General features: G+C 54.4%; 2 protein-coding genes across 2 annotated transcripts in view; both read left to right on the top strand.

Moving 5' to 3' along the window:
• The window catches only part of LOC113974898, a 423,368-nt gene that overhangs the window by 371,795 nt on the left and 26,225 nt on the right, over positions 1-25,348 (top strand). The gene's annotated exons all lie outside the window — the stretch shown is intronic.
• Positions 49-25,348, top strand: part of PRDM8 (PR/SET domain 8) — a 27,059-nt gene continuing 1,759 nt past the window's right edge. The window contains exons 1-14 of the mRNA XM_027698462.1: positions 49-1,817; positions 2,243-2,365; positions 2,465-2,575; positions 5,528-5,660; positions 6,088-6,182; positions 10,072-10,192; positions 15,507-15,641; positions 16,165-16,502; positions 17,282-17,307; positions 17,794-17,946; positions 19,097-19,197; positions 23,811-24,031; positions 24,250-24,481; positions 24,615-25,338. Coding sequence (XP_027554263.1) covers positions 16,359-16,502; positions 17,282-17,307; positions 17,794-17,946; positions 19,097-19,197; positions 23,811-24,031; positions 24,250-24,481; positions 24,615-25,338 — 1,601 coding nt within the window. The 5' untranslated portion in view covers positions 49-1,817; positions 2,243-2,365; positions 2,465-2,575; ... (3 more) ...; positions 15,507-15,641; positions 16,165-16,358. The remainder of the gene's footprint in view (positions 1,818-2,242; positions 2,366-2,464; positions 2,576-5,527; positions 5,661-6,087; positions 6,183-10,071; positions 10,193-15,506; positions 15,642-16,164; positions 16,503-17,281; positions 17,308-17,793; positions 17,947-19,096; positions 19,198-23,810; positions 24,032-24,249; positions 24,482-24,614; positions 25,339-25,348) is intronic.

Genomic DNA, 25,348 nt, shown 5'->3' with positions numbered 1-25,348 from the left:
GTGTCGCTGCCCGCGTTCCCCGTGTGCCATGGATTGAGCCCCAAATAAATGTAATGTTCAGGGGATTTGGGGGTTTTGTGTGTACAAACACCTCAGAGTTGTGGGGGTTTTAAACAAAAACAATAACAGAAACTGACCTGACAGGGATCACGCGTCTCCCACAGGCCGTGGAGGTGAATCAGACACATCGTCTGCTCCAAAAAGGATCTTGAGGCTCTTTCCTCTGCAAGAGGAGATGGGGAAGTCAGAGTCAGAGTCATCCTGCCAGAAAGCTTTCCTTTCATCTGATTTCATCCCGTTTCCTGCCGTCTCTGGATGGTTTCCTGAAGCCACAGTGCTCTGACCTGACATGTCCATGTCAGAGTGCCTTCTCTGTGCAGATCCGAACACCAGGCCAAGCATCTGTGTGATGTAAGTTGGAAATTTCATGAAAGTCCATGAACCAACAGTGATTTATGTCAGTCAGAAATCTGGCTCGTGAAGTTCTTAATGCCCTAGAGCAGCAAGGCCAAAGGGTAAGCAAGCAGTGTTTTGCAGTCCCTGTGGATGCACAAAACGTGAAAGTTTAAGGACAGAGCAGCCTGTGCTTTGCCAAAGACCCAACCAAAGGAAAGGCCGTGCAGTGCCGCCTCTCCCTCTTCGCAGAGGCAGAAGAGCAGGCTTGCTGAGCTTCCCAAAAACAGCTGCACTCCAGCTTTCTGAGCTGCATGAGTCCTCCCCAAGCCCCGGGAGCACTCGCCTTGTCTGTGAGTATGTGTCACGTTATCCAGATGTTGGAAATCTTGCTTCAGGCACATGTGACCCACTGGTTGGAACGATCCTCTCCTGCCAGTTTGCTCTTTTCTTGTTTCCAAGTGTATGAATTCCTCTTTTAGGCTGTGGTTTCTGCTGAAGTAGCAGATAAATCATGCCTGTTTTGCTGGAATGGCTGGATGAGAGGGAGATAGGCACAGAGGAGGTACAGGGCGACGGATCGTGGCTATTTGCCTGTGTTTGGCTTCATTCGCACACGGGCCCAGAGCCTCCTTTCCCGGTTCCCAGAACTCGTTAGCCGATGCTTGGCTCTGTCCCAGCCTCCTCCAGCATCCCAGCGCTGCGTAAACCTTGGCCCAGGGTGCCCAGCCCCAGCGGGATGGGCGTTTCTCACTGTGTGCACACAAAACCTCTGGAGAGCTGCCTCCTGGAGCTGAGCTGATATCTTCCTGATATCCAAGGAGCTGGATGGGGCATTAGCAGCTTGCCAGCACTGAGGCAAAGATGGTATTGCAGCAGCAGGAGACTGCTCCTGCTCTTAGCTGCATGGAGGGAACCAGGCTGGCTGTAGACCTCTGCCACTGGGTCTCCTGCTGCCTCTGGATGTTGGTTCCACATCTGGAGAAGCAACAGGTGGCCCTCGCTCCTTAACCTGTTGGTCTGGAGTGGAGTTTACAGGACCTCCTTTACAAGAAACACTGGTTTCTTGTGCTGTAGTATTCCTTGGTGGCTGGGACAGCAGGGAGAACAGAGGGACCGTGGGGTAACTGTCCTCGGTCATTTAAAACAGAACTCTTAAATAAATACAGCTTTAAAGTAAGCCAGCACTAGAAGCAGAAGTTTTCATATGAAAGGTCGATGTGCAGATGAACACAAGTTCACTGCCAAGATTTACTGCGGAGAAAGTAGTAAACAGAACAGCTTACAGCACCTTTGGGGTTATACAGTTCCCTCCTTTGTCTCCAGCATTTGCAGATGATCTCCACACATGTTGTCATTTAACATCCACCCACTCCCACCTTTTTTTTGGCCCAAGCCAGTGGAGAAGACCTCAGGCAGGCTATGTGAGTGCCAAACCCACCTCTGTGTGTTTCAGGAGTGAGCAGTTGGAGCGAAAAGTCACCCTCAGTGTAAGCTGGCTGTGAGCCTGGCCCAGCCTCGGGTCCTTGGGAATGCTGCAGCAGAAAGGTGGTGTTTGGGGGGAGGAAATCCTTCATTGCTGGGGTGAGGTGACCTCAGGATCAGAGTCAAGCAGCAGCTCGGCAGCCACAGAGGCTGCCTTTTCTGTACAATACAGAGGGTCAGGAAGGCTTTGTTGCTTGATAAATTCGGTTCTGGTCCAGGATACCTCTGCCCAACAGCTGTGAGCCAGCCTGCTTTCTGCAGGATGCTCAGCAATTGCCAAAATTTTGTCTGGGAAAAATGAAACCTGGGTGTGTCTGTGTTTGCGGCTGCAGTGCTGATTAATTAAATCTCCTTTCTGACTAAGGTCCGGGATTGCTGTTCTACCAAATGATCCAGGAGCAGCGTGAAAGGGGGGAGCTGGAGGTCCTGCTCCACAGCACTGGCACCAGGCAGCACTTCCAGACACTCTGAGCTGTGCAACCCCAAGGTCAGGTGATGCTGATGGGAACCCTTGAGCCATTCCAGCTTAAAACAGAATTTGACTTAGGGCAGCTCACAGAAAAATATTTTTCTTCTCCCCTCACAGGATGTGAACCACACATGGAAGTCTCATGCTTTGTAAAAAGAGAAACCAGAAGGACCCCAGCAGTTATACAACGTGCAGGAGCTGTTTGGGAGCTGCCTCCTGAAGGATTAGGTACAAATCTTTTTTTCCTTTACAGCTGTAGCTTCATGTCTGTGCTCATCCTGTAAAGCAGTGTAGAAATGAATAAAGGACAGCATTAAGTAACAAAGGAACTCTCATTTCCCTGTGGTGTTGCATGCATCACCCAGATGGAAACTATCTGTCTAGACAAATTTGGGAATTATGCAAGCTCAGAATTCCTGAATAACCCTTCTTTTCCAAGATCATGAAGCATTCTCAGTACCCACTGAAAATACACATGAAAACACAGGGAGGAAAAAAAGCCCTCAACTCTGAAAACTAGGAATCATGAAGACTAGCACTATGGATGAGGGAGGGTATAAATGTGGGAATACAGAGTGATGTCCCTGCTGTGTGCACACTGGCCCGTTGGCTGCCCTGAGGAGCCTAGGATGATCCCTGGGACTCACTTCTGTTTCAGCAGAGGTGGAGCAGGATCCGTTATTCTTTGGTGTGGTTCTCCGCTGGCTGGTGCCCTGCCCTGGCACAAACCACCACAGAATAAAAATAAGTCCCTCTTGGCCCAGGAGAGTGAAAGAAAGCAGGACAGAAAACATGCAAGTCCTACTCTGGCCCAGGAGCTGCTGCTGGCTCAGAGCAGCACCCAAGGATCACCGGGGCTGGGAGTTTAGCACAACTCTAGAGTTGCAGTGACCCTTTTTGGTCTTGTCAGGAAACAACGGCCTGACCAGAGGAGGCAGAGGAGTAGAGCAGGCAGGAATTCTGCCTGCAGAGCAGTGTCCCCTGGAAAAGGGGCAACACATTTCTGAGGCGCATATGGAGAAAAATAATTTTTAAAAAAGCACAGGTCGTGATTCCACAGCCACCCAGTTTGTAACAGTTTTATCATTAACTCCAGAGAAACAGGCTCAAACCCCTCTGTGGTGACAGAAATGTCACTTGTGCTCAGTTTGGGGTCACACTGGGTGAAAAGGGGCCGATGTTTATCCATCCAGCCTGACCTCTTTGCCGCTGCAGAGGAGAGAGAGGGCATTGTGCTGTGAAGTCCCTTGTGTCCTCCCAGGACCAGGGGAGAACGAGGAAAGAGCAATTGGGAGGATGAATGATAAAACAACTGCTTGTACTACTGTTAGGGGGCAATTAGGTCAATATTTACAGAGGAGCAGCGGGCTGCAACAGGACAGCACACCCGAGCCACCGTTGGGTCAGCAGCCCAAAAAGCAGATGTGCCAATTTCCTGTCTTTGATGATGATGGGCCCTAATTACACCAGAGCTGTGGCAATGTCCTTTCTTGTGTATGACCCCTAATTTGGTTTCATGAAGTCATCTGTGCCAGGTTCTTCCGGCGTGCAAGGCTGGGCGAGTGACAGTCACAGAGAGCCATGTGCCCCACAGCAGCAGCGTGCCCAAGCAGCTGGCCCGTGCTTTGACCCAACACAATTCAACTATGGGCCAACCAGAAGTGTCCCTGCGATTTGGGTCTGTTCCTTGGCTTGCTTTACCTCTTATCGTGCCTGCTGATGAGGAGGTGTGGGCTGGGGGGACACTCCGGGAGGGATATGGGTGCTCAGTAAAGACCAGCACTTAGAGAACTTCTTTGTTTTTTGGGGGAGGAATTTTGGACTTGGCGTAAAAACATACTCCTCTATGTTTTTTCACCAGGAGATTTCTTTGCTGGCATTACTACTTGTGCTTCTTTCAGCAATTTTTCACCATTCCTTTCCATGGTTTTTGAAACTTTATTTATATTTTTCTTCCCCTTTTTCCCTCTTTTTTTTTCTCTACCCATGTTTTGAGGGCTTTCCTAATTTTGGAGTTTGCCAATTGAGCATTTACTTTAGTTGGAACCTGCAGGTTCTGCTTTCCTTAGGTGGGGATCACTGCTCTAGGTTGCTTCTGGGCCCACCTGCAGCTGCAAACAGCTGTTTGTTGTTCCTTGATTGTGGGTCTCTGATTATAAGGGCTATACCTGGAGACTCCCCTCTTTTTTCCTGGGGATCACTCGGGCAGCATGCTGCTGCTGGTGGGAGAGGGTCATGCGTGGGAGCTCAGCACAGAGTGCGGAGGTTTGCAGAGCAGCAAGAGGCAGAAATACTGCTCCCAGGACATCAGGTATGTGCAATGGGAGCTTGGTAGCTAGTTGATACCTGGTTCTCTGTATGCCTGGGGGAAGCAGGTGTTGTCAGGAGGAAGATGTGGGACTGGGGTCTGACCTGGTGGAGCTCTGTGGAAGAAAGAGCTGAAGGAGGGGTTGGGGCTGTGTAGCACCAGCAGGGGCAGATGAGGAGATGTCAGACCTTTGGTGGAGCTTCTATCATGACCTGCCTGCAGGTAAGAGCCAGGACACAGGAAAGGAGGACTGGCTGGAAGTGGTGCTGCCATGAGAAGAGATGGAGGCTCCAGAATGGGGCTGGGTGGCAGCTTGTGGCACCTGGAAGTTGGGAAAGGGCTCTGTCTCTGCTTTTTGGTAGCAAGTGAGGGAAGGAGCACTGTGCAGCGAGGCTCCAGGTGTTGGGCATGCAGGACAGGGTGGTGCAGGCAGAAGAGCCCTTGGAAGGGCTCAGACAGCTCAGAGGTTCTTGTGGCATGGCCAGCACAGGGGGAGCAGAGCCTTGGAGTGTCCCTGCTGGTCCAGGACACCATGCAGGCACTGAGGGGGACAGATATGAGTTCTCTGGGGGACGGATTGTCCTCTGTGGGTGCAGAGCTCCTCAGGGACAGGTGATGGGCTGGCTGTGTGCCTGAGGCTGGGAGGAGGAGCAGCAGAACGCAGGGGAACTTTGTCACCACAAAGCCAGAGCTGAGCACTGGGCAGGGCAGCCTGGAGTGGTGCAGTTGGCTCCCACAAGGGATTTTAAGGCCTGACTAGTAAGAGCCCTAAACTTTGGCCTGGACTTGGTGTTGACCATGCTTTGAACAGGAGGTAGGACCATCAGAGGTACTTCCCAACCTCACTGGAGGATTTCCCTTCTTCCATGCAGATCTTGCACTCGGCTGCAGTCCTGTGTTCCGCTGCCTTGTGTAACAGCAGGTCACTGAAGGCTTGTACACCGACCTGCAAACTCCAGCCAGACCTTCTAGAGGATGTGCTCAGCAAAACACCACATTTAGCAGGTAGGTTGGGATTTTATTGCAGTCAGCTCCTGGTTCTGCTGCTTGTCAGACTGCAGGGCAGGAAGGGTGCGTGTGGGAGTGTTTGCTGGCTGAGTCAGGGCCATGCCTGGTTATTTACCAGCTGAGCCCTGCCGGTGACTCCGTGTACGTCAGCCTAACTTGCCCTGTTCGTGTGAGCTGCTCCCCCAGCTGCCTGGATGACAAATGCTTCTGTACATCAGTGTGACTGTGCTGGCCCTCAGACAGGAGTGAGGTAGCTGGGATGTATCTTATCTGACTGCTGTTTACATCTGCATGACTCTGAATTACTTTTTCCTCAATTTCTCCACACTTAAGAAGTTAAACTTGTACTGTGTGGTGAGCTGTACTCATGTCTTACTGTCTGTCATCCAAAAGATTATCCTTTTCTCTTCCTGTGTCTGGGCAGGTAGGGTGGCTGGAGGTGGAGCAGTGTTGTCGGGATTGCAGGCTCTGTTTCCAGCAGTGGTGTTGGCAGAGCAGCAAGTGCAGTAGTCTATAAAGGTAGGAAGAGTCCCTTCACCCAGGGATGAGCAGGTGAAGCGGCTTGGTAAGGGCTTCATGTTTGCATGGATCAGCTTATAGGTGTGTAGAAGGTGGCATATTTGGCCTTGCTTTGTGGCAACATGTACAGCTGACATACAATAATAGTCACAGGAAAAGAGCTGTGGTACTAAACTGTCATCCCCATGGGGCAGTATTTTAGTGTTCATGTTGAATTCTTGTGGTCTCTTGGCTGTAAAAAAGGCTTTGTTAAGGAAATGTTTTGTTCAGCAAAGCTAAACCAGAAGCATAATAGCTTGTGGTACTATAGCACAAGACATATGTAGTGAAGCACTTAGAACGGGGAGGGGCTTCAGCCCCTGCTGAGGATGTGCGAATAATTTAATTCCCCAACAAACTCATTTCCTGAGTCGGAGACAGTTATGAGTCAGTGTGTGCTCACTCGGGCAACTCACCTGGTGGCACAGACAAGTGATGGTGCACAAGCCCCTCAGCAGCTCCCTGCCAGTCCTGTGCTGTCCCACCTGCACAGCTACTCTGAGCTGGAAATGTGGCAACTGCTCATCAACACTGCCTGTCCTTATCTGCAGAAAATAAGGAATAACCCCCATAGATCCTGTCCTATAAATCAAACTGTACTGATCACAGCTCTCGTGACACAGCCATGTCACGAACCCTGGATGAGTGGCAGGGAAAGGCATAGATGAGTCGCCGGCAGGGAGCCAGCGCCTTGCTGCCTGCCCCAGGGGAAGCTGTGCATACAAACATCTGCCTGCTCTGTCCTTGTCTTGAAGCACAGAAATGATCCCTGAAAGTATAGTCTAACACTTTTCCAGATGGGCAGGTGACATCAGTGCATGGTGTGACACTGAATGTGCATGTCAGGAACATGTTTCAGTGAGAGCGCTGAGCCGGGCTGCTGCTGCCTCAGGAATAAACAGGAACATGGATGTGAGAGATCCAAGTCACCTAGACATTGCCAGCCAGGGTGGGCATCTATTAACAAAGATGTGTGACCACAGCCGAGGCAACAAACCTTGCTGGTTAATAGTCACTTTTCCAGTTGCACTAAGTGTGAACATCAGGGGGAAAAAATACGTATGAGGAGGTGTGGAGCATATTCTGTATCCTGGCAGCATGGGGAAACTGAGTCTGTACAACATTCCAAGTGTCTGGGTAAATCACCCAAACTAGCCTTCAGTTGTAACTGAAAAACAACATAAAAATAATGGGAAGTTTCTCTGGGACCTTGGCTTGGGTTTTTCCCCGGGTTCTGCCTTGCAGAAACATTTGATGTCTCTGCTGCTGTGTGGTGAGAGACAGTCCCCATCTCTGGCTGAAGATTTTTTGGGTGTGAGGTAGGAGGGCTCACATCTCTGTCTCTCATTTGTAAAGATCCTAGGCTTCCTCAAATAAGATGTGTAACTAAAAACACCAAACAGAACAGTAAAAACACCAAACAGAACACTGGAAAAAAACCAAACAACCAAAACCCAAACAAAAACAGGCAAAAGAAAAAAAAAACAAACCAGTTTCTCAGCTGTTATGCTGAGGGAATTTTCATTCAGCATCTTGTAGGAAGTGTTTCATGTCTTGCAGAATGAAAGTTACTGAATGTAGCTCATCAAGGCAAAATGCTGCAATATAATTTAGAAGCTCATTAGAGATCATAATCACAGTGACAGATGTTGGTGGGAAGTAGGAGCCATCACAAAGAAAAATAGGGAGTTGTTTGTCACAAGGGTGTTAGTTACATCATTTGGGGACATTTTCTGAGATATCTAAGAGGTTTGATTATCACTTGGAGGTTTCCACCTAGGTTTCTTAGTGCATAAATCCATTGGAAAATAAGAGTAAAACTCTCAAATATTGAAAGGACTTTTCAAGATTTTGCTTCTAAGAGCCATATATTGAAATTGTGTCTACTAACCCATGTTAGAATGGTGCATGCCTTTCTCTTAGGTGAGCTATCCATGCCACAACAGCTTTATGGGATGCAGTGGGATGGCACTTGTGCTGCAAGGTGGGAGAGCTGTGCCTGGGTAGGGAGCCATTAGAGCAGCTGGATTGTACATGTAGCTGGAGCATGGGCTGGCAGCACGTGCTCCAGATAGCGGGGCTCTAAGCAGCTGCCAAAAGATGTTACTTGGCCTGTTACCAGGGTAAGTGTGAGGTCATCACAGACTTGGAGATGTGTGCCCTTCCTTTGTGCTACCCACTTCCTCTTGGTTGCATCATCAAGATTGAGACAGATTTTGCAGGAAATCCAACTGATCATGCACACAAGGAGAGACTCAGAAGTGAATGCCAGGATAAGAGGCGTGTGTGGCTCCTTGAGGATGGAGCAGAGGTCTGTCCACCAGGAAATCCTGGGTGGCAGGGCCAGAGCGGGGTGTGAGCCCCCATCACTGCTGCTCCCGTGTGCTCTCTGTGCTGTCCAATTTGGGAGCGCAGAGATGGAAAAAGGCCCAGTGGCCAGCCTTGGGAAGTGGAGCTGCAGGGCCTCAGTGGTGGAAGCAGGTTAACAAAATCACCATTAGACTGTGATGGCATGTGGGCTCACCGGGGTGTGAAGTCACCTGATGGAAGCACTACCCAATAGTAGAAATTCCCTAGCAGAAAATGAGCTTTTGTTTCTGCAGTGCTGTTCTTCTGAGGTGTTCCATCTGCTTTACAAACACTGACTGAGCCCAGCAATGCTTCTGTGAGAACAGCATCTCTAGTGACAGCTTCCAGCTGTCCAGCAGACAAGAGCACCCAGCTGCCATGGAAAACCAGAGAGGGAATAATAACCATCCCATTTTGCCAGGGGAGTGATGCTCATGCAAGATGGGAAGGGACCACCTAGTTGGACTGTTCGACAGCTGAATGTCCATATGTAGGGACTGAAGATATGAGCAGAAAGTGTGATGTAAGATCATATGAGCAATTATAAGAGGATAACTCCAAATAGTTCGATTAATTTCACCTTTGGAACGTGGGCTAAGCAATATTTCCAAAATAAGCTGCTTCTGACAATGGTCTTTCAACTTCTCTTTTAGGAAAAGCTAGCAGGGCCTCCTGCAGAGGAGAGCCCAGCAGGACCACCCTGGGGCCCAGTGTGGCCGTGCCCAGGCCTGGTGCCAGCTCTTGTGGCCCTGGCAGGGCAGGAGGGGTTGCTGTGTGCCACAGGGCACAGAATGCAGCCAGAGCCCGGAGCTGGTACTGTGGCACAGATGATCTCCATAAACTGTGATGACATTAATCTAATGTATGCATTCCCCTACAAATGTGAATAGCAACAAATACAAATCCTATGCAAATCAGGCCCTCGTGCAGTATGTGCAAATGGCTGAACATCTGAGGACTCAAATATTATACCAGAAGTTGTTCGCAGACGTACTCGTTCCAAAATTTGCTGTTACAGGGCCCTTCTGTGTTCCCATGGGAACCCTCAGGTAAGGAGAGATGTGCGGCTACTCCCCTTCAGCTAAAAGAAGTTTGTGAAGCAGAAGCTGAGTTCTTCCTTTTCTTTCTGCTGGGTTCTTCCTTCTTTCCCAAGCCTGCAGCTCCTTACAGATGCCTGGTTGCCTGGAAGGACTCACCCCAGCCTCCATGGTCCCCTTCCTGGGGGGAAAGGTGGATGTTAAGGGTTCCTCAGAAAGGGAAGTGGTACCCTCTGCCAACTGGCAAAGAACAAGTGCTGGCACGGGCTGCAGGAGAGCAATTATTCTCTCCTTCCACAAGAGCACATATTGGAAATCTCCCTCTCAGTCCTTCCCTGGCTCTCCCAGCTGTTCTTGCTGCAGCCCCGGTGCCCAAAGGGGTTCAGGTGTGTAAGTGCCCCAAAGGGGGATAGAAGCTCCTGGGGATGGTGTCTCAGGTGAGAAATCTTTGCCTCTCCCCACAGAAAGAAGAGGGAAGCAGAGGGCAGCTGAGAGCTTTGCCCGAGGAGGACAGAGTGAATTTACTGCCCCTGTACCCCCATCCAGCACCACCGGGAATTCAGTTTGAAACAGGAAAAGAAAAAGGTAAGAATAAGTGTGGAATGTGTGAGAACCCTAAGTGTAAAAATAGTCCATGTTTTTGGGGCTTTTTTTTTTTAAAGTGGCTGGGGAAAACTCAGGAGGTTTTCACAATGGAGCTGGATCTTGTAAAATAAGAGTGTGATGGATGCAGCAGGATCCATAGAAACATCCCAGGAAGAACAGGGGAAAAATAACGCAGCAACTCATGTACAGGCAGCCAGAGGTGATGCTCCAGGTGGAGGGACCAAGGTGCAGAGATGTGGACCTCAGTGGAAATAGGTAGTAGGAGAGGTGTAAGGATTCTAAACATAGAACTGCTCAGGTTGTTCCCTCTCCTGAAGCCATGGTTGCTGTGCAAGCAAGGGGTGGGGTTTAGGAAAGGAGTGAGCCTATAGAGGGTGTTATATCCCACATGAGCACTGCTCTTCCTTAAAACAGGCCAGATTTTGTGGTAGCATGGGGAGACTGCAGATGGGAGCTGTGCGTGGCCCTGGAGAGGGGTCTGTCCTGTCAGGGGCGGTGGGTGTTCATGGCTCCAGAGAGGGGGTACCTATGGAGAGAAGGAGTACCTGCTGTGTTCATTAGTGTGGGTTTGGGTTTTCTCTGCTGATCTAGAGTTCACAGATGTCATGAGAAATGCAGAAGTAAAACGGTACACCTTCCAGCTTTCCCCTCACCATCCCCTCTGTGCCCTCAGCTGCTCCGACAGTTTCAGGTGAGGGCTTTCTGCTGACTTTTGTGCTGAGAGAAAACAGTCTGGTGTCTCTAACGCAGTGGCAAGTTCTGTGGGAGGAGATCACATTTACTCTTGGCCTAAGCCAGCGACTACTCCCTGTATAGCCCCCACTTAATGAACCCCCCCCCCCCCCTGCCCGCCGGTTAAAAGTTAGGGCCAGCAATCCCTGGTATGTCGATAAATCTTGGTCCTTAGCCCATTAAATCCCCAGCCTGCTCGTTCAAGAGGGATTCACAAGAGGTAATACAAGACTGACCTTTGCTCTGCCATAAACGCCGGTGCACATGAACCAGCTCAATCAACGGGCTCTTTTTTTTGGCTCCCTTCCCTTCCCTCCCTTCCCAGGGTAGTTTGTCTTAGCCTATGGCTGCAGGATCAGTGCAATGTCATGTCAGCACAGCGAGAGGCACTTGGCTTTCCCTGTCCCCTCCTTTGTCAGCCCCTTCAGGTGGTTTTTCCAGGGCTGACCCCAGCTTTTTGACCCTGTTGGACTGTTTTTCCCTCTCCCCATGACTTCTTACCTTTCAAAATACTCTGCGATTGCTGTAGCATTGATTTTTACTGCAGTAAGGGAAAAATGTGGCTTTTTTTTGATAGCCAGATTGTATGTTTGTTTGTTCTTTTATTTTTGGCTTCTTAGGAGCTTTTTGCCACTTTTCACTTTCTAATTGTCTCTTTTTCTAATCCTGGCACTTAGACTGAAAGCCAACATTTCTTATGGCAACTCTATCACCTGCTGGGTAGAACAGAATAGGAAGAAACTGCTCTGGCTGAAGGGCCTGTGAAAGTAGGAAAACATAAAGGCTTATTTTAAGGTTTTCTTTTGTGAAATAGAATAGAAAAAAACCCAAGTGTTTCTGGTGAAAGACCTGGCTGCATGCAGAGCTCTGGCTTAAGCTTTTTAACAGAGTATTTCTGTAGCTTCAGAGGAGCAAAGTGGGATCCTGGTTCCTGTTGCAGACAGAAAAACCTACCAAAAAGGAGGTGCTTGAGCACCCAGAGGGTTTGCAGCTCGAGATAATGCAGTGGGGGCTGGCAGGAGACAGTAATGAGCAGGTCTGATGTGCACAGGTAGAAAGTCAAGCAGAGGCTGCGCTGGGAACGAGATGCCCGTGAGGGAGGTTGTGCTTGCTGAAATGGGATGCTGCAGTGCAAGACTGGCAAAGAAAGGAGCAGCAGTCCTTGATCTCTTGGGAAAAAGGCATCTGTGTGTCTCGAATAATGCTGTCAAATCTGGGCGTGGATGAATTTTTTCAGGTCCTTGTAGGGATTTTGCCAGGAAGGTGTTCAGGGAGTCATAGGTTTGCCGGTTTAAACAGTGTAAATTACAAAGGCAATAGACTGAAAATGCAAATGTTTCTCGGAGGCATTGCTATTTGTCCTTTCCTCCTGAGGTTTGCCTGGTCTTTTGGTGTCACTCAAAGCCATGGGATGCTGAGCGCTGGCCCTGGTGATGCGCAACAGTACCACTTCCAAGGTGGGAGCGAGCTGCAGAGCAACTCGTGAACATGTTTGATCACTCCCAGAATTTCAGTCTCCTTGTACACTGATAAACCGAAAGACAGAGGCAATGGTGGCAACAGGGAATGTTAAAATGTTTGTTGTGAATGGCAAGGCTGAATGTTAAACAGCAACATTTTGAAATCCTTCATCACAGCAAGATCCTAGGTGGAGATGACAGGCTCTCTGCGGATGAGAGGAGCACCCGGAGTAGTGCTGCCAGAGATGGTTAATGGGATTGGGTGTTGATTCTTGTTTACGTGCCGGTGCTGGCTCTGGAAGGAGGGCTCCTGCCTTCGCCAGTGGGGTCTGAAGCCTTAGTGGTGCACAGTGCTGCATGTGAGCTCTGTGCACTGCCCTGACACTTTGGCCTCAGTGCTGCCGGCCTCTCTGGGGACAAACCCTCAGCCATGGACCAAATCCGTTGTCCCTGGCCACTGGCAGAGCCTTGGCTCACTGGGACTGATCCCAGCCCAGGTCAGAGTTTGGCAGCTGCTGTCCACCTTGGACCACGTGTTTGAAATCATCTGTTTCCTCCACAACTATTGTTTCCTAGGGCCTGTTCCCAAAAGCTTTGTCAGCCTGCTTGATTTGCATCAGCCTGTGAGTGGGGCCAACCCACCCGTGTTCCCCAGGAGGTTATTCCTGGCTGAACAGGCTTCACTTTGCACAACCAATCTGGTTAAACGCACTTCCCTTCCTTGCTTTCATTCCACTAGTTAGAATGGGCACTCTCAGGCTGCTGAGATAAGGTCTGTCTTTGTTCTGATGTGAGACTGTTTTGTAGGTACACAGTCACCCCAAAAGTGTATCCTTGAAAACAGACAAAATGCCTTTTCTAAATTGCAATTTAAATTGATTTTGATAGAGAGGATGGCGGAATCATATACAGAAGAAAAAAAATCTTTTAAAATGAGAACTGAAGCAAATATAGTTTAGTAGTATACTCGTTACAGAATGAACAGCATATTGTATGTGCTGTGTTAGAGGTATGTTATGAATAACAAAAGCACTGGAGCATTTACATATTTGTTTTCAGAAATCCTGGCAGTTGGATTTCACTATTCTGTGCCTCTTTGCCAGAATCACTAAACAGTGGTACATATGGCTTCTGAAGTACCATATGCCATGGAAAACGTTAGCTGATGCCTATACTGATGCGACACGCTATAGTCTTTATTTAGATTTTTTTGCAGTTTTGAACAAAGAATATTAGATCATGCAAAACATTGTGCAAGCAGTATGGAGTAGTACATAGAGGAAAACATAATGCATTGCGCCCAGAGAAAAGCCAGCTAAGAAAAGGGGAAGAAAGGGTGGTGTTGGGAATTAGAATATGCACGTGCCAAGAAATGCACGAAAGGATGGGACATGGCTTTGTGCAGCCGAGGCAGGAGGTTTTCTAGTGCTTGAAGCAAAGAGTCAAGAGCCGGAGTTCTGTGGACGTGCAGGTTTTGAATCAAGTCCCCATTCTAAGAGATGGTCCCTGTTCCAAAAAGTACTTAGGTTTAAATTTAAGTACATGCTTGAAATCCTTGGAGAGCAAAGGAAACACATGCATGAGTGCTTTCCTACAAAACCCCTCCTCATAGGAGCAGCAATAACTCTGCTCTCTCCTGCTTCATTGTCTGAAAATGGTGACAATGAATACAATGAGTCACGTGAGAAACACCTTGAAAACAGAATGAAACAAAGTTTCCAACACAGTAACTACAAAGCCCAACCCAGAATTAGAAAATGAATTCAGGCTTTTGTGTTGACGGGAGTTTTTAAAGCACGTTTTTCCCCTCTATTCTGCCAGCCCTCACCATTACTGCCCTCACATCGCTGATGTCAGTGGCAGTGCCAAACCCTGAAGGGAGCCTGCTGCCGGGGCTGTCAGGAGCAGCTGAAGGAGGAGGTGGCCCTGAGGGGAAGGAGAGTAGGGAGGTGTTTACCACCACCATGTCTCCCCTCCAGAGCAGCACCCTGCTTTCCCCTCTCTTCTGGCTCCTCTGTGTGCAGACCACTGCCCCATGAACACTTAATAGGCTTAACTTTAAGCACCAGAGTAGATCCAATGGGATTACTCATGTATTTAAGTGAAGGTATAATGTTTGGAGAGGGGGGAGAAGCATCACATCTCTGCCTCTTGATCTGGTTTCTGCTCTTAAAGCCACCCAGTTCCAGTGTCTGAGGATGGAAGGTTGTGGGATTCACACAGTCCCTGGCAGGAGTGTGTTGGTGCATGTGGTACAGCAAGTGTCAAACCACGTAAAGTAGGAAATTGGGGAAATATAATTTGCAGACATTACTTGATTGAGGCCAACCAACTAATCAGAACAGAGACAAACCCAGTGCAGAAACAGAAGGTGGATAAGGCTCAGCCCGGAATGCAGCCGGAGCAGAACGACTTCCCGGGGAGGTGGGAGCAGAAGGAAAGGGCTCACAGCTGAGCTGTGCCACAGATGGCACAGGGGATGTCGGGGGAGCCACTGCCTGTGGGAAGAGTGTCCCATCAGCCTTAGGCAGAGCATGTGTGGTGTTGGAGATGGGCACCACCATGGAACAGTGTGCTGGCCCGGGGGGGGGACAAGCGGCTGCAGGGCTCTTGGGGGGCTTCGGGAAGATGTATGTGGGGATTTAATAGGACAGGTAATTGCAGAGAGACCACTGCTGGGGGAAAAGCCTGTAATTCCCTGCCTGGCTGAAAGAAGCAGGAAGAGCACTGCAAGCTGCTGGTGGTCTTTCACAGCGTGAGCAAAAGTAGTGGAAGATTTAAGATACTGAGGCTGTCACAGGAATTATCTGAGAGGTGAAGACTGTGTGCATGTGTAGGTAGCATCTCACATTTTATGAACCACTACTTAAGTGAATGGAGGTAAACAGAAATAGAAGTCGGAGTGGAAGCTGAGGGAAGACAGGGTTGAGGGGAGCTTTTACTGAGCACTTATTTGAGGTTGCTTCCCAGGTTCACTGGAAACCAAATAGTGGCTCAAATTTAAACCTCATTAGGTGGTTGTAAATTTATTAAAGTAATAAGAGGGGAAGATTAACATCTTTACATCCATCTCATCTCAAGGTGTTTTAATTCCTTTGTAGGAACAAGGACCTTCACAGGGCCTCTGAGCAGAGGAAAATAGAGCCTCTCTTCCCAGAGATTGATGTTCGTAGCAGTGCCAAACAGGTGTTCCTTCCCTCCACCTCTGGCTACCACATCACTCTCAGAAGAGCATGGTGAGTGCCCTGCCTGCCCCAGGTTTGCAGCTGCCCCTCTGGGCTGTGAACCAAGCTGTCATGACCAGCACTGAGCCCACTACGTCACGAGCAGGGCAGCTGTCCAGGCTGCAGCAGGTAGACCCCCAGAGGGGAAGGACACCTGAGCCAGGCCGACCATCAAGCAGATCAGCACACCTCCTTCCCCTGGCCTGGGTGGTTTTTCTGGCTGCCCTGGCATTAGTCTCCCCAGGCTGGTGTGTGTGTCCTTCACATGGGCACAGGGAGTTATTTGCTGCATTAGCCTCATTACCTTTCCTTTCCAAAAAGCATCCACCACTGTCTGACCTGCGGTTTGGAAAGGGGTTCTCGCTTTCCCCTCCCAAACCTCGGCTCACTAGCACATCTCCCGTGTGCTGCAATTATTAAATGACACTTCACAACTTCATCTCCTCTCCTGCTACATCTGCTTGCTGTTCCCATGTGCAACCCCGCTCACATCCCAAACATCTAAATGCATTGTTTCCTCTGTTTCTCCTGCCAGCATGGAAAGAAGCCATTCCTGAAACAGGATTGCCTTTGAGCTGGCAGCAGATAAGTGACTGGCATTGGGCAGCACTGCTGAGGCTCTGGCAGGCCGTTTAGCAGAGAACCTTGGCTAATGAATGTCATCCACACCTAACAGATGTGCCACTGCCTGCCATGCCAGATTTTTGACATAATACAGGGCTGCTGGACATGATGGTGCTTGGGAAAAGCCACGGAGTGACTTGTGCCTTCAACGCAGCGTTCAGTCCCACTCGTGCTCTGCGAGAGAAACCAAACCTGCGGGAGGGAGGGAAGCGCATCCGTGTCTCTCACTCCTCGCCCCTGGTTTTATCGGTGCGTAAATCTTATTTGTGTTGTTCTCCCTCACGTGCCAGGGGTTCTTAAACGAAAAACCCACCACCCTTTTTCTTTTGTCCCCTGTGCTTCCAGCTCCGGCTCCTGCTGGTCTCTCCGGCCTCCTGCCGTGCCGAGGGATGGGGGGCCGAGCAGGGGGCTCAGTGCCTCCCGGGAGCCGGGATGGCTGCGGGCAGATGCCTGGCACCTGCATCTCGCCGTCGGCAGCATCCCAGGCTTCGTCTTTCCTCTCCTGCCCTCCATCGGAGGGAAGCAGCATGCGCCGGGTAGAGCGTGGGGACAGGGGGACACGGCCCCCCTGGGCACCCCGAACTGAGCTCCCGGGGCTCCCCCTCCCGCCCTGCCCGGCGGGGGAGCGGGGACGGAGCCGCCTCCTAATCCCGGCGTAATCCCGGAGAGCGGCAGCAGCGCGGGCGGCCGCTAATCCTGGCCCTCCGTCGCTAATCCCGCCCGATGTCCGTGGGTCCCTGTCCGTGTCCCCGCGGGCTGGGGGCGATGTCCACGCCCCAGGCCGTGCGGTGGGAGTCCCGATCGAACACCCGTCTCTCAGAGGACCAGCCAACTCGGTCATTAATCCGCTAATTGCCCGGCGGGCGGGAGCGCAGGAAGGGGCGGGGGCCGCCCTTCGCTGGGCGCTGCCCGCCCCGGGCTCCTGCAACCCCCCCGGGGCTCTTGCAGCCCGCGGTCCATCACCCTCCCGCCGCCCCCTCCCCGCGTCCCTTTTGGGGTGACACCGTTGCTGCTTTTTTTCTGTACAGCCGGGAGCGGCGCCGACAGGGGAGCGGTGAGTCCCCCGCGCTGGAGGAGGGGTCCCGCCAAACACCCTCCGGGGGGGCAGCCTGGGGGCCAGGGAGGCTGCCGGAGGCGTCCTTCATGACGGGGAGCTCCAAGAGAGCGTTGGGGGGGTCCTTCCCTCCCAGCCGGCTGGAAAACAAGTTAAGCGCGGCGTGGCCGGGCCGGGGGGAGCCCGGGGGGGGATCTGTCCCGGGGATATCGTACCCCGATCAGGACCGCTCCGGCTCGCTGGCTGCGTGAGCTCGGGCGCCGATGCACCGTGTAACGCAGGTCGCTTTGCCGTGCTCCCCGTTTTTTCCCTCGGCCTCTTTATCTTTCAATTGCAAAGCAATTAAAGGTCTGTACGAATCTGCGAGCATCCCTCCCCGCGGGGCCCTCTGATGCCCGCTGTATTGCCCTTTAGATGCCTCTTCCTTTTTTTGTTTTACGATTGTTGTATCAATATAATGCTTCCTTTCTTCCTCTGTCTCTATAGATACAGATATACAAGGCAAACCAAAGGTTTCGGCTGCTATTCAGTGCCTCCTCATTTGTCCTGGAGCCGTAACAGTGGTGCCCTTTCTCTTCTGGCCGCTTTTCCCTGCTTCTGGAGCAGCAGTTATGGGAGAAGCAGATGGCTACTGATTGGGTGAGCTTTGTGGCTTTAATACTGAATACTTTATGGAAAAGGACTTTATCATGCTTGGTTGGTCAGAGGAACAACGGGATGAGATTTATGACTACAGAAAATAAATCTTTTTAAGTTTCAGGCTCCTCACACACCCCACGTCAAGTTGCTGTTGCAGAGCCAGATCTGAAATCCTCAGCATCTTTCTTTTTTCCCTCCCCCCGGCCCCGTCTGTGTCCTTTCACAGCTCTCCCCACCCCCTCTGCGCCAGGGTTTAGCAAACCTTTGCAAACTTTAGGGACTATCACTCACTGGAGCATCCGAGGCCTTTACAGCCCCCAGGCAGCGCAGAAAAATGCCATCCCCAGATGGGGAACATCCACCTGACAGTCAGATCAGCTTGGGCAGCCAGCTCCTGCCAAGGCTTGTCCATGTGTAACTCGGACAGTGGCCACCCAGGGTCTGGTGGGGAGTTGTGAGTGACATCCTCATAGACCCGACAGCACGGAGGCCGTGATGCCACCAGAGAGACATCCAGGCCACAGCTCTTTGCCGAGCTCAGGTCTCCTGAAGGAAAGGGAGCCCAGCACTGCCTGACCCCCATGCTGGGCAGTGCTGGACCGGGGGCTGTGGGGCTGTCCCCCCAGGGATAGCCCTCTGCAACGTCCCCCAGTTGCAGTGTGTCCCCTTTCAGCTTGTGGCTTCTGCCTGGCCTCATGCCAAAGCATGACCAGGGGCCATGCGGTGGGGTGGGCTCTGCCCCAGCATGGGATGCTAGTGGTGGCATACGGGGACAGGAAGGCCTGAGGGTGTACAGGAGGCAGAAGCAGATTTCAGTCATGCAGGGGTTCCCCCCTTTCATTTCGCTGCCTTTTTTGTCCCTCGTAGCCTATCACGTCCTCTGTCAGGCTGTTAAACGTTTGAAGGAAGGTGAAGCTAGGTGAAAGCTTTCCAGGTTTTAAACCTTGTGCTGCTGCTGTCAGACCAAGTAAGGAGGAGAAGCAGAAAGCTGAGAAAATAATTTTGGGACAGAAAGTCAGCAGTGATATGGAGCTGTATATGAGCCATTTAACCAGCCACCTGTATTATATTCAATGGTCTGGGTTTTGGTCAGCTATAAAAAAATTTCTGTGACCCTTTGGTGAATACACAAATTAATATTTCTCACTAGACTCTGCGCTTGCTCAGAAGGAACTACAGGGGAAGTTCGAGCATCATCAGGGCTGAAGAAACAGCCAAGGTGTCTGTGGTGTCTGAATCACGAGAAAGCAGGTGGGGAAGGTATATGGGGTCTCGCTGGGGTTCCTGGGGAGCAGGAGTACTTGCTCCTTGGAGTGAGCAATAGGTGAAGCTGATGTCTGGCCCTTTTTAAGGATTTATGGTTTTGTGGCGTGGCAGTGACTTGACCTGGGAGTCCCACATCAGTGAGGTGCAGCTGAAGGGTCGAAGGGAATAGGAAGGGACCATAGGTGTGTTTGGGAGCTGAGCTGGAAACAGGACAGGACATTCCTGATGTGCCTCAGCCCTGGTGAGGGTCTGGTGGTAGGGACCTATCCATCCGGTTGTGGGGCTGAGGATTCCCCGTGGGATCCATGTGCTGCTTGGCAGGATTACTGGTGATAGAAGCACAATGCTCTGTACGCTGTATGCTGGTCTGCAGCGTGGTGGTGACACCGCTGGCACCCTGGCATAGGGCTTCCCCAGAAAAGGCACCGTTTGTGAGCCTAGTGGCATGCAGAAAGGATGGTTTGTCGTTTAGCTGAGGCCCCCGATTTATTTCCACTACAGAGGCCTGTCTGTCTCCAGGGAAGGGAACCGTTCTGTCTGCATTTCTCCAGGCACTAGGAAAGCTTGTGGCTCTGCATTTGGTTTCGAGTGGCTTTTCCATTCCACCTGGTGCGGGCTCCCCCTGGGACCACAGCTGGCCCTTTCTCTGGCAGCAGTGGGCAGAGAGGGCAGCAAGGCAACTTTGGGCATCCCTTCATGCCTCCTCCCCATGGTCCCCTGGCATGGTGGGAGCGAGTGTGGCTGGGCTCATGCACTTCTGGGAACTTGTGTATTCTCTCAGTGATTTTATTTTACAGGTGACTTTATATCAGTCACCTGGGAGCCGACTCTCAGCTGTGTATGTGTCTCCTCAGAGGAGTAAGCCTGATGCATGTCACAACTCAGGAAGCATTTCCCAAGGGATGCAGTAGTGTTTCTGAGCACAGGCTGAGCAGCCTCCTTGGCCCCTTTCCTCTCGTCTTTCTGGGAGAAGCCCAGGGAGGAAAGAGAAGGCTGACGCTGCTGAGGAGCAGGTGCTCTTGTCCCTTGCAGCCATCCCCCCAGCCGGGGAGCAGAGGACCCTGGGGCTGGATGCCGCGTGTCCGTGGGAATCAGGTTCGCCAGCCCGACCCCTTCCGAGCCCAGGTCCCCGTCCTGGCCGGCTGCTCCTGGGGCCTCCCCTTGCCCGGGAGCCGGTTGTACCGTGCCGGTGCCGGTGCCGTTGCCAGGGGCTCGTCGGGGCTGGGGCTGCGCTTTTGGGGGGCTGAGAGCAGCGGGGAGCGGCGAGGGGCTGCTGGCTGCCGGGGTCTGTGGGAAGGCGGCCGGAGCTCCTCAGCCCAGGTCGCCCTTAGCTCTCCGCGGGAGGTTTTCTGGAAGAAAAAGCAGATAGAAAATGCATGGATGTACCGAGATAGGAGCGTGTGGCAGCCGGGAGGCGGCGGGCAGCAATCGCACGGCCCCACAGGGTGACACCGCACCCGCTGGCAGCGCGGCTGGGGCTGGATCGGGCCCGGCGCACCTGGGCCGTGTCCCCCAAAAATCCCGGTGCGGCTTTTTAGTGAGGCCGGGGGAGCGCCGCCGGCACCGGACTCGGCGGGGCGCCGGGCTTTGCGGATTTGCGGTGGGCGCTCCGGGCCGGAGCACCTCGCAGCAGAAACTCCAAAGGAAAGAGCTCGCGTCCATCCTAGTGCTGTTCTGCAGGGCGAGGGACGCCGTTCCCTGGGATCCACTTTTAGAGTGGCATCCGAGGCTGGATAAATGCTCAGAAATGCCGACGCGGTCCTTTCCAGTCACGGGGAATTTCGGTAGCTGAGATCATGCCGAAGCGATTTCGAGATCGTTTATGTGCCGTGGTGTCTCTTAAAATTCTCGCGAATAAAAATAACGCGTAGGTTTTCTTTCCCCCTACTAACGACAGTCATTCGGACAATTTATATCTCACAGCGAGAGCTGCAGCCTCAAAAAAAAAAAAAGGCAAACAAAAAAAAAAGAAAGATGAATAGGGAAAAAAACCCACATTTGAAGCAGGATTTGAGATTCAAAATTTTAGACTCCCATATTTTTAATGTTATGACAATCTCCGTTTTAGGAGACGCTGCGTTTTGTCGAATTAATAAGATAAATGCTGAAAGCATATTATATGCAGCCTTTAATCCTAATGCAAGGAAAATCGTAATTATGGGGAGGATAAATGAATTTGAGAGCCAAACATCAGCCCACTCTCTGATTGCAAACCTCGCTCCGTTCGCCCTGGAAAACGCTTTGTCTCTCCTTTTGTTTAGTTTAAAGAAAGGCTTTAAATTCTATTTTTTTAAATCTGTTTTGTGCCTGAAATGACGGCGAAAAGGGAGGGACCGGTAAACACTTTTCCGTGCGGTGACCCTCTTATTTCGGCATAGAGCATCTGCAGATGCTTCTGTTCCCCGAATCTGTGCGCGTGTCGGTGAATGCGGGAGCCCCACGTGTGCGGGGGTGCGAGTCCGCGGGCGCCCCACGCTGTGGAAAGGCGAGGAATGGGCGAGGGGCGCCGGCCAAGTGTTCCCCGCTGCAGGGGGGACCGGACTCCGGCGGGGAGCGCGGGGCTTCCCGCTGCCGGTTCCCCGCACGCCGGGCCTGCGCCGGGCGCCGACAGCGCGGGAGGGCCGCTCCGCGGACCGGGACACGGGCATGGCACGGGCATCCCCCCCCGCCTCCGTCCTGCCGAGGAGGGCTTTTACTGCGTGTCCGAGATGCTCCTATAAGGCAGGTGCAGGGGCAAAGCGGGCGGGCGCCGCCGGGATCCCAGCGCCGGGCGGAGCGGCCGTCGGGCCCCCCCGTTCCCCGCCCCACACCCCCGCCGGGCCGGAGCGGAGCGGCGGCCCCAAACCCGCCCGCTGCCCCGGGAGAGAGCCGTTGGCGGGGTCGCGCCCCTGTTCCCCTTCCCCGCAGGTGCCCGGTGGCAGCGGGGCCAGGTGAGGGGCGGGCGGGCGGGCGGCGAGCGGGCAGCCCCGAAGGGGTTAACGGGAGGGACGTGGGCTGTCACGCGTCATTGGGCAGATTATGTGCAGCAAACAAAAAGTGTGTGTCTGCGTGCCAGCCCCTCACTGCACCGGGTCCGTCTGCACCGCGCGCCTCCCGCTCCGCCGCCCGCCCGGCCCGGCCCGGCATGGAGCGGCGCTGAGAGCCCGGGACAGCCAGCCCGGAGCCGCCTTTGTGCCACTGTCGGGGCGAGGATTATCCCCACCGTCCCTGGTGAGTACTGGCGGAGGGGCCCCGCCGCCCCCCGCCCCTCGCCGCCCCGGAGCGCGAACAATGCCGGGGATGGCCGTGCTGCCGGCGGCCCTGCCCGGGGTGCGGGGCCCTGCCCGAGCTGTGGAGCCCGGCGGCGGAGCCTCCGGGAGCGGCCCCGGCGCCGCCCGGCCCGGACAAAGGGCGGCCAGGGGAGACAGCGCCGCGGGGCCGGGGGCGGTCCGGGGGACCGGGGGGATGCGGCGCCGCGGGGATGCGTACGGGGCCCATCGGCGCCGGGGGGAAAGTTCGGCGGGGGCCGCTCGGTGCCGGTGGTTTCGTTTGGCGAAATCATCCCTTCGGGGAAGGGATGCGCCGGGCAGCGGCGGAACGGGGAGGGCGGCGGGGAGACGGCCAGAGCCCCCTGTCCGCGGCCCTCGTTCTCGGGGAGGGCCCGGGACCCCCCGCCGCCGCTCCAGGGGGCGAAGTTCCCGGGGTGGCGGGGATCCGGTTTTACCCCGAATCGAGGGGAGCGGCGGCTCGGCGGGGCCGTGTCCGGTGCGAGCGGCGGTGGCCGTCAGCAGGCGCACCGGGAGGAGCACCAGTCTTTTCCCGAGCCAGCCCCAAATGACGGATTTCGATGCCAGATGGGGCGGGGAGAGGCAGCCGTGCGCTAATCGGGTCGGGAAGGGCGAGGGCACCGCAGCCGGGCGCGATGCGCCCTCCCCGGCCCCGCTCCCTGCCCGCTGTCCGCGCCCCACCAGCTGCCCGCCGCCCGGATCCCTCCCTCCGTACCGCACGGCAGCCGGGGCTCTCCCTGCACCATAAATAAGCGTGTCGAGGTAAAAATAATTACCTCTGCTTGCTGCTTTTAATTAAAGTCTCGGAGGGAAAGTGCTGGATTATGGTAATGAGCAGCCATACGTTCCCCTTGTCGCGCGGAGCGGGAGGTGAGCTGACACGCAATCGGCGACAATGACAAGCCACTGGAACCCACCCGCTCCCCCGGCGCAGCACGCAGCCCGGCCCGGCTCTGGGGGTTACTGCAGATCCGCCGCCGCTCGGTGCCCGGCGCCCGCCCGGGACAGGACCCGGCTGGTGGGACTCCCGGGTCGCTGCCCGGAGCCGGCTCCGCCGCGACCGCTGAAACAGTATATCATCGCGGCAGCGTCCCTGCACTTTGCCTCCTCTCGCAGCTCCTCGCCCGCTTTATTTTTTTTTTTTATTTCAGACCGGAGAAACTGCTCGCCTACCTAATTTTTTTATTTTATTTTATTTTTTGGGATTTTTTCTTGATTTTTTTATTTAACCATTCAAGTTAATTTTAATTTGTTTTCCGGCGCATCCCGGTGCACCGCTGAGCGGGACCTGCCGCGATAACGGCCCTGCTCTGTCCCTCTCTCTGTCCGCAGGGATGGAGGACGCCGGCGTCCAGCGGGGAATATGGGACGGGGACGCCAAGACGGTCCAGCAGTGCTTGACTGACATTTTCACCAGCGTTTACACCACCTGCGACATCCCGGAAAATGCCATTTTCGGCCCCTGCGTTCTGAGCCACACGTCCCTCTACGACAGCATCGCCTTTATCGCCCTCAAGTCCACCGATAAGCGCACCGTCCCCTACATATTCCGGGTAAGAGCCGCTCGTCTCCGGGCTCAGCCGCTCGCCACGTCGGCCGGTGCCCGAGAGCGTCCCCGCCGCGGAACGCAGCTCGGCCGGGGGACCCCCCGCCGCCGGGAGGCTGTCCCCGAGGGCAGAGCCGCGCCACCGCCCCTCCTGCTGCTGCCCATCCCCGTCCCGTCGGTCGGTCGGTCGGTCTGTCGGTCCGGTGGATTAACATGGGGTTTCAGGTGGACACGTCGGCGGCGAACGGCTCGTCCGAGGGGCTGATGTGGCTGCGGCTGGTGCAGTCGGCCCGGGAACGGGAGGAGCAGAACCTGGAGGCCTACATCAAGAGCGGGCAGCTCTTCTACCGCTCTCTGCGCCGCATCGCTAAGGACGAGGAGCTGCTGGTGTGGTACGGGAAGGAGCTCACCGAGCTGCTGCTGCTCGGACCGGCCCGGGCCCCTGCCCGCACTAACGGTGAGTGCCCTGCGCGGCCGCCGGGGGGTTCGGGGTCGGTTGTCGGCTTCGGGGACGCCGCGCCCCTGTTCCCCGAACTCTCCGGGGATACCACGTCAGCGGCCCCGGCTGACGGTGTTCCCTCCCGCCGCAGGCTCGCCGCCCTTCGCCTGCCCCGAGTGCAGCCAGCGCTTCCAGTTCGAGCTGCCCTTCGCCGCACATCTCCGGTTCCGCTGCCCCAAGAGGCTGCACGGCCCCGACACCGGCCCCGCCGCCGAGGCTGCCGGCGGCAAGGACGTCGCCGGCAAGGAGCAGGAGCCCGGCAAGTTCGGGAAGCCCGGCGGGCCGCCGCACCACCCCTTTCCCGGTCCCGACGGCGGCCCCACCGCCACCACCAAGCCCTCCACGGACTTCCACAACCTGGCGCGGGAGCTGGAGAATTCCCGCGGCGGGCGCGGCGGGTCCCCGGGGAGGCCGACGCCTGGCGAGGGCGGCCCCGAGGCGGCGGCCGGGAAGGCGAAGAGGCGGTTCCCCGATGAGGAGGATCGCGGGCCCGGCGCGGCGCGGGGCCGCTTCCCGGCGGAGCGGCCGGGGCTGCCGGCGGCGCCCAAGGAGGAGCCGGGCTGCGCCCCGCAGCAGCAGTACCGCGCCGCCGGCTCCTACTGCGGGCTGGAGGAGGGCGGCCGCCTCTTCGCGCCGCCCAGCCCGGAGACAGGGGAGGCCAAGCGCAGCGCCTTCGTGGAGGTGAAGAAGGCGGCCCGCGGCCCCGAGCCCGACGGCGGCCCCGAGGAAGGCCCGGAGCGCGGCTCCCCGGGGGCGGGCAGCGCGGAGCCGGGGCTGTGCCCCCGCGGCGGCGCGGGGGGCCCGCTGGCCGCCCGCCTGGACGGC

Source organism: Neopelma chrysocephalum, unplaced genomic scaffold (assembly GCF_003984885.1).
Source record: "Neopelma chrysocephalum unplaced genomic scaffold, ASM398488v2 Primary Assembly neopelma1_128, whole genome shotgun sequence".
NCBI classification, from domain to species: domain Eukaryota; kingdom Metazoa; phylum Chordata; class Aves; order Passeriformes; family Pipridae; genus Neopelma; species Neopelma chrysocephalum.
This window is presented reverse-complemented; position numbering and strand designations above follow the sequence as displayed.